The following is a 13091-nucleotide window of genomic DNA, read 5'->3' on the forward strand; positions in this document are numbered from 1 at the left end:
AGATAGTGTTACAGTGGATAGCTAAACTGAATGATGTATCAGGGGTTTTGGCTAATAAGCCAGTTTGGATATATCCTTCCCCCACTAACAGGTGGCAGGTTGCCATCCAATCAGTGTTACTCATTTTCCAGTGATGGCAAAGGTGAAAACTACTTAAATCACACTTTCACGGATGACACTGGGAAACCTGTCCTTTCGGTGAACAAGTTCTTCACATCTCTGAATAGATTCGACCCTGGCCCATGGGTTTTCTAGATCTCACTGGTTCTGCAATGTAATTGACTGGAACACTTAGATTCTTTCGTCTCTCCTCTTGGGGAGGCATGGTTGACCTTGGTGCTGATTACAACTCTAATATTGTGAAGACGGAGGATGTGATGAATTACTTAAATCAATGGAGGAGGTTCTTACTTCTGATTTTTGACTAGCGCTTGCAACTGAATGTTAACCATAATCTACCATCATTGTCATGTTTATATCATTGGGAACTAGATGAGCAACATGAGCTGTTTCTGCACATTGTAGTGGCGCTCGGCCACACCAGTCCCCAACTCAGTATGAAGACACCAAGACTCAGAAAAGATATGATTCGCAGATAATTGTAGCACAACAATATCGAGGCCCAAGACAGGCTAAGACTGAAGTTCTTGACTAGGAGATGTGGTAACTTTCGACAGAGTCATGAACCAGAACAGTCTACCAGACAACAAATGACTATAAGTTCGGATACAAGCATCAGTAAAACACCCAAATCCTTTTCTAGCCTCATGTTCCTTGATGTGCCTTCGAATTTCGTCGTGACAAATCTAGACTACTGACTTGCTTGGCCCATGAGTTTCATATTATGTTTTCGTTAAAATCCAAAGTTAGAAGATAGTGCCTTGAGCCTACCGCAACTTGATTAACCGCCTTCCAAACATATCCTTCCTGCATAAAGTCTGAGTCACATGTTCCAGTTATTTGGCTTCCTGAGTCACTGTCTAGTGTGCGTGATTTAAGACAGTATAACGAAGAATCAGACACGTCTGCAGATGGCATTAAGGAGGTCCCTGAATGCACAGTTGAGTTGTCACGTCCGTCATGAATCGTCACAAAATATTGTCAAGGTTGAGCAGATCAGGCATATCGTCAGTCTTCGCTCACCTGTGTGCTGCTCTCCAAGTCCCATAGCTGGAGTGAGCTGACTTCGAGCTTAGGGATAATACGTCGTCTGCCAGGCAGGTGTACAACATCTTGTATGCGCGGTCTCAACCACGGCAGCCTGAGATCCTGGACTGTGTTTGTGACGGAAGTCTGCTTAGATCTTCGAATTAGAACGGGCAATCCGGTATTGCTGGTGAGTCGACAAGCTTCCTTCATTCTTGCTACTCAACACCTGCAGCAGGAGACAATTCAGTCGTCGTTCACCCGTCGTTTTTGACACATTTGGGCACGTATGCCACTCTCTTGTTCTGGACAGTGAAGCAGGATTTCCTAAAGACCGGATAAGCATTGACTGATATTGTACATCTATGAATACCTCAGGTGATGCCTCCTGCATGACTTCATATGCAACATTATTTTATACCGCTCTCTTTAAACGGACTAGCAATAAACGACATCAACAATTAGATTATAATACACAAGAACTCAATGTGAAGATGAGATGGGATTTTATGTGCCGCGTTTCCATTCGAAACCATGGAAGGTTGAGTGGCAGATATACAACTGAGTCCGTACTGAGACAAGTCGTCGAGGCGCATCAACATTTTCTGTTCCCGAGACAAAGAACGTACGTGATAGCAATCAGTCTACCCAGACTGCTTAGGTCTGGATAAGCCGAAACAATCGTTCTACGGCCCAAGGCCTCAGGTGAGAAACGTGAATATCATTGGCCGCTAGTACGAGCCACATCACTAGGCACAATATGGCGAACCACACTGGAGATGCAATCGAGATGACAACAACTTCAGCACTGCGGAAAATTAGGACGGACAATGCTGCAGCAAAAAACACCATTCTGTCAAAGAATGAGCCACCGACCCGTGTAATGTAACAGGTAACGTACGCCCAAATCAGAAGTGCAAACGGCAGACTCAGCATGAGAGCAAGGCTCTCAAGGCCAAGCATAGAACTCGATATTCCTTCCATGAAAGAGGCCTGTGGACATATAATACAAGTCATAAAATAGAATAGATTCTTACCACATCTTTAGCGGAGCGTCGCCGGCTGCCATTAACTTGTCCAGCCAATACCAATGAGACCACTAATGAGCCCAAGACGCAGAGGCTAGACAGATATGCTAGAACAGTCGCTGGCATTTGAGTCTGGACAGATTGGACCGCAAGGAAGCTGATGTCAACAGCAAGCATCACAGTGGACTGAGATTGGTCATTGATTGCGTGATGATATGAAACACATTACAACTCACATATATTGTGTATCCATTCCATTCAGTGGTGAGCGTGTCGATAAAATTCTTCCACCGCGGCTGAACGACGGTTTTATCTACCCATATCTTGTGAATAGCCTTGCTCTGAGCATCAAAGGATCCAAACAGCGTAAACGTCATGAAGCGACAGATCCATTTTGGGAGGGCGTTGGGTTCTCCATATAACGATTGGTCTACATCAAGTCGGGCGCCTGGTTGCCCACAAAAATTCACAAACTTGGCGTTGCCTAGAAAAACGGTCAGGAAATTGGGCGCGCAGTCTACTGACCTGAGCTCACAGAAAAGTCTCATGAATCGGGCTGAAATTGGTAAACATATCAGAACTAATCAACTGATCTTCCGTGATTAGACTTACCGACTATCCACACGGAGTGTTCACGCTCTTTGTTAGCACTACCTGAAGAAACAATCAACAACGACCTCCTGCATCAGGGAATCATTCACTCATGAGCGAATCCACAAGGCCGAGCATACTATCAACCTCATTTGAAGCAAAGGGTGCTAGGCATGTTTCAGAAGTGATATTTTCTGTCACAACTCAATCTTTTAGGCTTGAAACACTCATGGTTCTTTATCACTCACCTGCCTGAGCGAGCATTACAATTTCTTTGAGATTTACGATGGCATTTTCCGGAAGAAAGCGTTTGTTTGGAAATAGCTCGACATGTCTCCTGTCCATATTATAATATGTAAGTCGCAGGAGATAAGGACTGTAACAAAGTGTGAGTGCATGTAATTTTGTCGTGAGGGAAAAGGCATACTGCCAGGAGTTGTGCGAACCAGTACTGCGATTCTAGTGCATACCCTAGGGACGGCGCAATTACAGAAGCTCAAATAGAAAGAACTGCACAGAAAGAACTCACTGATGTGGCTTTTGCGCTCCACACCTCGAATGTTATTCAGAAGGGGATCAGATTTGTGGTCTTCGAACCAGAAAACGACGCGTTTGTCATGATCGGCAAAGTAGTAGCCCCACTTCTCTTCGCCATCAGCTATGATGAACTCCAACGCTAGCTCGACGAGTGGATCCATGGGGATGTTTGCTTCACACGCTTTTCTGTGCGCTTCCTTGACGGCTTCGCCTATTTTGGCAGCAGTTACATGGTCTCGAACATCGGCATCGGTGAAAACTCTCTGGTGCGTGGTATGAGTGCTTCAAGCCATGTAGAAGTGGGCGATAGACGCACTTCTTTCGGAGAATAGAAGAATAAAGCCCCTTCCGGGTGCGTGAGCGGCTCCCATCCTGCTACAGTAGCACGCTCCCTACAAGCTCGTTTCAATCCAAGTTTCATCAGTAGCTCTTTCACTACCAGCATACTTACTCTGAACAGTCTAAGGGGCCTTTCTTGACCTCAAACACTGCATCCACATCTTTACTGTGAGCATAGATTAGAACGGCAACTTACTGGAAATATATTTTGCCTACACTATAACATGCCTCTCGTATCGCTTGACTTGTTTGCCGGGCACAATGGGAATCAAAGTGATCAATTGCACTGGCGTGGCGACACCCGAGGGATTGTAGATGTTGGGCCTAGGCATAGAACTTGGTATCAACGGCGCAGAAGATTTGCTGGGAGACTGTGCGCTATAAGCTACGCTATTTGCACTTTGATTCAGCTCGCCGTGAGTTTGTGACTGAAGGCTCGTTCCAGGTTGGCACCCCTGGCTTTGTAGAGGTGTTTCGGGCAACGGCACTGCTAGGGTCACCGAAGGCGTTGGCCTGTCTACTGGCTGAGAGCTCAATGCTAAACCGGGCCGTTCTCGAAAAAACTCCCCCTTTCCATTAAAGGCAGATTGACAATGTTTGATCAGTCGCGACAGGGCAGAGAAGAGACTCCTGTACGAGTGAAATACGACCGTCTTGAAAATGTGCCTCAACCAGGATATGAACATGCGAATGTATCGTCCATGCATGATCGTTACGGAGAATGGGTAGAGCCAAGTACAGAAACTCTAGAGAACTCTGTCGGACAGTGGGCGAGAAGGTAGAAAAAATAAGTAGTTTTGCTGGGGTGGGAGAATGAGTGACACGATATTATGCATGGTGATTCGGGAATCGGTAGGACCAGCGCGACAACTGAGAGGCTGAGTAATCTCAGGAACCTTGGGAACTACTTTTAGTCTACTTTTCGATCAGAGGCTGCGCAAAGTCAGACGCTTCTGGCGTTACGTACGTTTCGTAGCCGCCACGCTCACTTCCAGCCGTTCACGTCAGAGCCTCCTGCAGAACTCCCCTACTATATTGTTCCATAACATTTCACGTGTATTAACCAGAGGAGGATAACTGTTATGCATCGTTATATTCACTCAGTCATTTTCATCAAACGCAAGGTTTTCATATCATAGTTTAGTCAGTGAAACAGTTGCTCTTCGACCTAAATTATGAGGAGTCCCCATACCGTTCCACGAGACACTGTTCTCGTAGAACAGCCCAGATGGAGAAGGTCAATGGTACGATGCTGATCTCATATACTTTCCTCCATCTTCGGATCCTTTGGTGCCCGAGGTGTCCTGGGGCTGCTAAGTTCGCTCCCGTTGTATGATTATACAAGAGAAAACTTGCACTTTTATCTGCGAGCCAATACAATTTTTAATCATCAGACATCACACCAGAGAAAGACATGTCATGCACTGTAGCCACTTCGAAAACATGAGGACGGCTTGGGAGCTCCGAGAGTTCGATTTCTTCATCGGCGTCGGTTTGAGGGCGGAAGAGTGAGGACAGACGACTGATAAGTACATCACGTGAACTCGAAGTAGGTGTCGCAGACGTCAAGGGGGCGGCAGGCTGAGTCTGCGATGATGATACCTCGGCCTGGTCTTGACCTTGCGTTTGGGCTTGCTGCTGCTGCGTTTGCGACGATGTCGCGTGGGTCTGTACTTGTTCCTGTGATTAGTCTTCCTGCTGCTGTATCGGTTGTGGATTGCTGCCGGCTTGTCGATGATCACATTTGCAGCAGAGAAAAAGCACGAGATGAGCCAACAATTGGACGGGTAGTGAATGCGCAGGTTTTGCACCTGGTGTGGCAGTACCAGCAGACTGAGGGTGTGAAGGGTCTGGTTGTGGCCCAGAAACAAATAATGTCTGCATAAAAACCGTCAGACACCATCAATTAACACACTAGATAAAGACATACCCCCTTGTCATCCATTGCAGCCACCTTGACAACATTAGGACGGCCTGGGTGTTGTGGGACTCTCATGTCTTCGTTGGTGGGTGGTTGACAGCGGAAGAGTGAGAATAGGCGACTGATGAGTCCGTCTGAACGTGAACTCGAAGTAGGTGTCGCGGACGTCGAGGGGGCGGCAGGTTGTGCCTGCGGAGGTGACCCCTGGGCCTGGACTTGACCATGCGATTGGCCTTGCTGCTGCTGTGTTGGCGAAGAGGTCGCGTGGGTCTGCGCTTGACCTTGCGGTTGGCCTTCCTGCTGCTGAGTTGGTTGTGCATGGACATCGATGTGTTGAGGAGATGCGCAGCAGGCAAAAAGCACAAGACGAGCCAAAAATGATCTTGCAGTAGCACCATGATTTGGAACCGGCCCTGTAGCAACAAAAAGCACCTGCCGAGAAATTATTGAGCATTCGGAAATGAAATGCACGCAAAGAAATACATACCTCTCTGTCCCTTCGTGCAGCAACTTCGACGATATGAGGACCACGAGTGAATATGGTCCGTCTTTGGCGTTGTTGGAGTTCGGCTGCGTTATCGGTATTGTAATGAGAGTGGCGGGAGAGCGACGAGAATCGTGCGAGAAGAGGTGCCCGAGTACTGCGAGTGTGGTGTGCAGCAGAATGAGGACATGTACCGCGCGCTGTAGAGAACTGAGAGTACAGAGGTCAGAAAAGGCACTGGTCAAAGAATGCAGACGACTGACCTGGGCGCCATTTTGCACGCCGTCGAAAAAGCCTTGTGGTACTTGAAGGACTTGAAGGACTTGAATAGGCGGACTTCGGGTAGTATTACTCTAGAGTGTCGAACCTGAGATGTTTGGAAAGATTAATGAACACGTCATGTACAAAGTTCATCAATGACTTTGGAGCTGGGATCTGCGAGTGGGATTAGCATTGTTTGACCGAAGAATGAAGAGATTTACATCACGGAAAAAGTCTTTAAGGCCAACTTCTTTGAGGATGGCGTGAACATCCCATACATACGCATTTTTGTCTTCACAACTAGTGACTAAAACTGTTCCATCAGCAGAAAAGGCTGCGCAGGTCACCTCATGTTCATGATGGAGGGGTGGTCCGACTGGGAGATTGGTGTCGAGATTCCAAAGATGCGCTGTGTTATCATCCGATGCGCTTGCAAGGAGGCGGTTGTGACGAGACAAGGAGATGGCCCAGACAGTGTTTTTGTGACCCTCGAGGATTGCAATCTCTTGCCATGTGGCTGTGTCGAATATGGTAATCGGGCCATATGACGTAGAGATGAGTTTCTTGCCATCTGATGTCCATGCCAAGCTGAAAACTATTCGATTGTGTTCGAGTGTGACAAGAAGCTTGCCCGTCTTCGCATCCCAGATTTTTATTCCGTGCTGTTTGAAGCCTCCTGTCGCAAACATTGTTTGGTCGGGAGAGTAGATCCCTGCCCACACATGTACGTGCCCGGTCTCGATTGCTAGGACAGTTTCGCCGCTCGTGACATCCCAGACTCGTGCTGTGCCATCTGACGATCCGCTCACCACTCGCTTACTACCCGCACTCCAGCACACTGATAACACATTCTCAGTGTGCCCTGCCCATTTTGCAATCACCTTTCCCATCTCAACGTCCCACAATCTCACTGTTCCATCATTGCTTCCAGTTGCAATAACGTTGCCGTTTGGAGATAATGCTATCGTTTTCACTCCTTCCTTGTCTCCTTTATCTCGCCAGTCCTCGCCTATCTGTTTGCCGCTCTCCAGGTCCCATAGTCGGAGTGAACCGTCATCCAAACATATGATGATGCGTCGTCCTCCCGGCAGGTGCACAACTCCTTGTACCCATGCGGCATGGCCTTGCATCGTCCTGTGAGGCATGACTGTTTGCTTCCTAGTGATAGAGGAAGACATTATCGGCGTCCCAACTACTGCAGATTTTGGACTACTTGTACGAGAAGCCCGCTGGGATCTTTGAATTAGAACGAGCGATCTGGCAATGACAATTTCTGGTGAGTTGATGTCCCTATCTTATTTTACTTGAGCTCTTGCTAATAAAAGTACGCAAGCCATTGCTCACCGCACAGCTTGCTTGTAGGAATTCAGTCCGCCAAGAAGCCAACTGTGGGACTATATATGCAGGAGTTGCTGTGTTTTGAGAATGCGCAGAGATCTTAGTGGGTAGCCAAAGTCACTGGTAAGTAGGTACATTGCAGAGAGGTTAGACAATCACTTACGAGGAGCGATGTTTAGACAAACCCGTATTCAAATCACTAACATTAATCAGACACGCTATACAGATGAAAAGCACAGGTTCTGCGACTAGCGCAAAGTGCATCTTCCTGTATTTGATGGACTACTTCGATGACATGAAAAAGTTTAATGGGGAGCCGCGTTCCCTTGACGAGCGTAGCTCTCTATCTTACGTGTTTCTTCCAGCCGATTTCGAACTGACGTTACCAGACTTTCAGCATATTTGCGGGCTGTGCAGCATGCCATCACTGGATGTCGTATTCTGAAATCTGCCAGTCACCGCCCTGCATCCCCTGCATCTTCAGCATACCAGTGCAGTGGCTTCGTCAGCGTAGTACGCATATTCTAAGACAGCCAGTTATTTCAGGAAGAATCACAAGACTCATTTGCAGTTGGTACTAGTATCAGCAGCTGGCATGCATCAGCTTGACTGTCTCCTCTACTAGACCATACAAGGACTCCCCTTCGGTTTGTAAGGAATGCCACTGCGCTGGCTACAGAATTCTCTTTGTACTACCGGTTATGGACTTCACCTTGTACCGGTTCGAAGTACTACTCTACCGGCTATGGAATTCCCGATATACTGCTATCATAGCCACTCACTTAGATATAAAACCTGTCCTTACTTTGCGTATCTTTAGTGAATTTACTCCTTACTCACGAACTCATTAAGCAGCATTACAGGCTGGCTCTACGATAATATATTGTGTTTACAGTAGCAACTCAGGAAATACTATATTAGCATTGCCTCTCCAAATAGTCAGTATCTCTTCACGTTCTCATCCTGGACAATGCTGTGCACAATCGACCGCGAGCGAAGGGATTCGAGTTAGTCGGGAGATTGAGCACGGTTTACGCTAGCGTCAAACTTTAACATCCATTAAATGTAGTTGCATATGCGGGTCACAGAGGAAACTGTCTTCGATTCACTGTTCATGACGAATGGTTTGTATGGAATGCGGGGAATGCAGTGGCTTTCAAATGTATTGAGAAGTTGGACTTTGAGGAAGCGACAATGCAGCGCAACGACGCGCACCTTGATGCGCGTTTATTTACATACTCCAGGATGGGTTGACATTGCAAGGTAGTCGAGTATGTGTTCTGGTACTCAATTTAGTCTGCTCAGCTTCTTTCAGGCTGTCTGAACTAAGATCCTACATAGCTTCGTCAGTGAAATGTGTGATTGATATCGGTTGCGATACTTACGATAATAACCCGGCAGTTTGTCATCGTACACCACAGATCCTGTCATGCCATGCTGCAATTTAGCCTGGTATGGACCAGGACACCTGACGGACACGGCTTCCGCGGGCCTTCAGTGCATGTATACTTCTCATCAGCGGAGATGCGAAGTCTTGACAATTTGCGGCGACCCTGAAGTTCCAGAACACCGTAGCATGATCATGATATTTCGTGCATTGGATACATAAAGTAGTCATGACACGACTAAGGCTAACCGTCATATCCTATATTGTGTCAGCTGCATTCTGGATATTAATATTAGCTAGTACCGTATTATGACGGGGCAAGAAAGTTACAACAGTACTTATGGTAGACAATGTCCCAGTGGGATCTACAAGAAATTCGTCCGCATGCAGGTCGTCCTGCAAAACATTATGCCCCCCCTAATGAACGAAAACCATTGGGACGTCTATTACTTCATTGAAGGGAGGGGCGGTGGTGGGTAAAGGAGAGTGGAAATATTAGCTGCTTCTTCATAAGACTTGAGACCTCCACCCCCCAACTGCGAGGGTGTTAGAGAGTCAAAGGTCGGGCATAATTGATCCCATGCATCTGTAAAGCAGTTCAGCCATAGAATTTCAGGTTCGTCATGTATAACCTACGCGGGATGTGGTTCAGATGTGCACGGGTACCTGAGGGACTTTCCGCCATTACCACAGCAAGACCGCTAGATGTGAAAGGTTAGCGATCTATTTCAGGAGGACATTTACCCACATACGCTTCGAGATGCCAGTCAATATGACTTTTTGGTTCAGACTTAGTACTCTTCTTGACAGCTCAATAAACATGATCACATACCAATGCAAGAACCAGGGGCCAGAATTGTCGGTCACCCATCGTATCACCACTTGCTGCCCAGGGCTGCCAGTGCTTACCACATCGCGACGAACTGGGTTCACGTAATTGAGGGTACTGTTGCCCGCGCTCTGTACGACATCAAAGGAATGCTAGTGATCATATCAGTACCAGGCAGACATGACATCGAAGTCATGGCCAACTTACCCCGTGAAGGTGTATGGGATGCTGGTACGTTATATATCAGCCACGTAAGCGTAGAAGGAATGGAGAAGACGTACGGGTCCACCAAAACCAGTTGTTGACAATGTCAACTCTACCACTTTGTCAGCCTCGAGAACGATAACACTCCCGTTTGGGAGCAGCTGAGACGGTTCTTGAGCTCCACTGAGAATTTGGAGTAGAACAGGAACGATGGGGGGTTTGAATGTGGCATTATTAACATAGAAGATTCCGTCAATGACGGAAACCTCGAGGTTGAGGTTGATGTCTGCCTTCCCATACTCTGGAATGCCAGGGGCACCAGGATTAATCAGAGCGTGCAAGTTGGTCTCTGCCAATGGGTTTTTGGGTGCGGTATTAACGGTAGCCGGTTCGGCCTTGCGGGCGCCTTTGTAGCGCAGGATAGCAGAGTTCGTTCCTCCCTCATAGGAAGCATTCGCTGTATTAGGAAGATTGCGTATCCAGTAATTGTTCACCGGTTTGTCAGCTACCAGAACCACAGAGTAGCGCTGACCCGCAAAAATCTGGAGTTGATCTACCACCAGAGGTTCGGTCAGCTCTCCATCCGCTTCGATGACGGTTAGGTTATGGCCATCGATCGAGAACTGGAAGTTGGGATCGCACGACATCGAAATCAGGCGCATGCGATAACGTTTTCCCTGCTCAACAGTGATCACAGCAAGAGCAGACATTGGTCCGCCAGCATATCGACCGAGTCCATTGATGAGCGAAGAGCTGGCGGTATTACCTATGACGTAGCGTAAGACGGTGGCCACAGTATGATACCTAGTGATATTACTTTAGATGGGCAAATTACCAACATTTCGCAAACTCACCAGTCGGACAGTGTGACCACGGTACTTGCTGGAAACATATGATGGTCAGGAGGGATTAATATAAACCAATTGCTCGCTCACCATCGTCGATGTCGTACATGTGTGCCAAAGGGTCATGAGGATCATAGATTACCAGGGGCCCCCTCAGGCCATCGCACTATTTCAAGGTCAGTCCTTCAATGTGTGTGCAAGGTTCAAGCGATACTTACATATTGGACTGAATAATGACTGTGATACCAGTAAGTACCTGCCTGATTCGGGGCGGAGAAAGTGTGTAAAAAGGAGTGATTCTGCGCAATGGGGCATTGTGTGACGGAGGATGCTCCGTCGGCATAGTTCGTTCCGTTCTGGTAAAGACCATGCCAGTGCTGCGGTAAACAAGGTTAATTATTAATAATGTCGATGATTTGACGTTGCTTACGACACTGGTACTCATGAACATTGACTCGTCCTGGAGTTCATTGACCACCTCAATGGCAAAGTCATCTCCCTATTGTGAGGTGAGCACTAGTGCGCGACAAGGTCGACAGAAATGAACCTTCTGGGCTGCAATCAAGGGTCCAGGGAATACCCCGTCGACAAGAGTTGCTCTGTTAAAGATCAGGAGTGAGCTTTGAGTTCCGTGACAATAGACTCACGAGCGTTCGAAGCCATCAGGAGCGATTACCTTATTACCTATGGTCAGTCTGGTTTTGGGGCCGAGCACAGCGGGTTGAGATATTGGGTAAGACTGTGAGCGAGATACTATAGCTGTAGCATTAATTGATAAAATAATAGAAGCGATTAGAACAGAAATAAACATCGTGATCATTCACGATAGGTGAAAGTGCTCTCGCCAGGAGAATACGTAGGACAAGATTATAATGAGAGGACACGTCTCTCTTCGCAGCTTTTATCTTGCAGCGGTATACAGCCTCGAATGTTTCCCGATTCAAAGCAGTTGTTACCTCGATTGATGATTACTGACGTCGCAAACGGTTGCTCATGCCCCGGACATCTGAATCTCGATATTGTACTGCTCTGGGATTTAGCAACTATTGGCCGACGCATTGAAAAATGACGACGTACCACAAAACCATGACTCGGTCACAACATAAAATCACTCAGGCGGGCAGAATAGACCACTGAGCCAGACATTCCATAGCTGTGCAAGTGCTAAGTTGTCACGGTAATTTGAGATAAACTCGGAGAAGTGATTCCTCGTCAAGCATTCCGTGCGAGAGAATCGGACTAGAATTCGTCTGAAAGGAATGATCATACACTGCCGCTGTGTAATGCAGAAAGAAAAGTGTAGTGTAGTAACTTGTCAGAGCGCGCAATGATCGAGGAGGATCCCAGAACAAGGTATGCTGTGCTTACTTTATAGCTTCATTCCTGTTCAGCAACAATCATCAGCAATCAAGAGCTTGCCGTGCTACGGATCAGCGAACATCGATGATTTAGAACCACCAAGTTGCAGCTGAGTACAACATAGATGCACACATCGGCTTTCTGCAGACCTGAGATACTGACAATGATCATTGCTCGTGTGGCCATCGTAGAATTGCACAAACTGAAACTGTCAAAATAACAAAGTATGGGTCAGGTTAGCTCGAAACCAAAAACGAGTGCATTTCATGACACAGACCTGAGAAAAACAGTGGTCGGGATGATAACTTCGGCGTTGCACATGACCGGTACATAGAAATGAGACACCAAGTCAATGTTGCGCCTTCCATTGCAACATCACGCAAGAGGAATTACTCCGATTAGTAACATCCGAGATTGTACTGAGCTATGTCATCTTGAGTAAAAAAGGCATTGCGGCAGCGGTATTCAGAGCGAAGACTCTTCCCCGACGATCAAAGACCTATGTGATGACTCCAAATAGAATTGGCTTGCCTTAAAATGAACTCAAGACAGGAAGTCGTCATCCGACGCATCGCTAATTAATGCTTGTTGGATTAAATTAAAGAGGCATAGTTGGTGTTGGGACCTGGTTGTCACGAGATGAGTTTTGGTTGTTGAAATCTTGGCGGTGGCCACCGACCGACTATGCACTAGGCGTCTCAGCACAGAATTTTGGAAAGAAGATTTGACAGCCTTGATGATGCTTGCGGCGCGACCACAATGAGCAAAGGTGATACTGATATCGAATTGTGCAAGTTGGGCCGAAGTGACCGTAAAAGACTC

At 47.1% G+C, this 13091-nt stretch overlaps 3 protein-coding genes across 3 annotated transcripts; all 3 read right to left on the reverse strand.

Annotated features, from left to right (window-relative positions):
* Window positions 1–1591: 1591 nt before the first annotated feature.
* On the reverse strand, window positions 1592–4509 carry DFJ58DRAFT_245660 (uncharacterized protein). The gene is made up of 15 exons (XM_041379444.1): window positions 4206–4509; window positions 3858–4154; window positions 3754–3807; window positions 3619–3694; window positions 3295–3565; window positions 3212–3236; window positions 3014–3102; window positions 2876–2959; window positions 2787–2828; window positions 2710–2730; window positions 2411–2658; window positions 2184–2360; window positions 2048–2139; window positions 1976–1999; window positions 1592–1919 (listed from the first exon to the last, which is right to left on the reverse strand). Exons 1-15 carry the CDS (start codon window positions 4346–4348, stop codon window positions 1868–1870), a joined length of 1695 nt encoding a protein of 564 aa, XP_041246166.1. The 5' UTR covers window positions 4349–4509; the 3' UTR covers window positions 1592–1867.
* Window positions 4510–5024: 515 nt separating this feature from the next.
* On the reverse strand, window positions 5025–7485 carry DFJ58DRAFT_871686 (WD40-repeat-containing domain protein; the record flags this gene model as incomplete). The annotated part of the gene is made up of 7 exons (XM_041394322.1): window positions 5025–5309; window positions 5406–5519; window positions 5572–5994; window positions 6050–6256; window positions 6310–6399; window positions 6452–6481; window positions 6529–7485. The coding sequence occupies 7 exons, from the start codon at window positions 7483–7485 to the stop codon at window positions 5025–5027; spliced, it is 2106 nt and encodes a 701-aa protein (XP_041246167.1).
* Window positions 7486–9382: 1897 nt separating this feature from the next.
* Window positions 9383–12050, reverse strand: DFJ58DRAFT_245704 (laccase). Its single transcript, XM_041379445.1, has 13 exons — window positions 11988–12050; window positions 11558–11934; window positions 11458–11509; window positions 11341–11409; window positions 11129–11287; window positions 11001–11076; window positions 10920–10947; window positions 10143–10869; window positions 10069–10089; window positions 9865–10013; window positions 9785–9808; window positions 9669–9733; window positions 9383–9618 (listed from the first exon to the last, which is right to left on the reverse strand). Exons 2-13 carry the CDS (start codon window positions 11728–11730, stop codon window positions 9479–9481), a joined length of 1683 nt encoding a protein of 560 aa, XP_041246168.1. The 5' UTR covers window positions 11731–11934; window positions 11988–12050; the 3' UTR covers window positions 9383–9478.
* Window positions 12051–13091: the final 1041 nt, after the last annotated feature.

This window comes from Suillus subalutaceus (genome assembly GCF_016647625.1).
Source record: "Suillus subalutaceus strain FC151 chromosome Unknown DFJ58scaffold_28, whole genome shotgun sequence".
NCBI classification, from domain to species: domain Eukaryota; kingdom Fungi; phylum Basidiomycota; class Agaricomycetes; order Boletales; family Suillaceae; genus Suillus; species Suillus subalutaceus.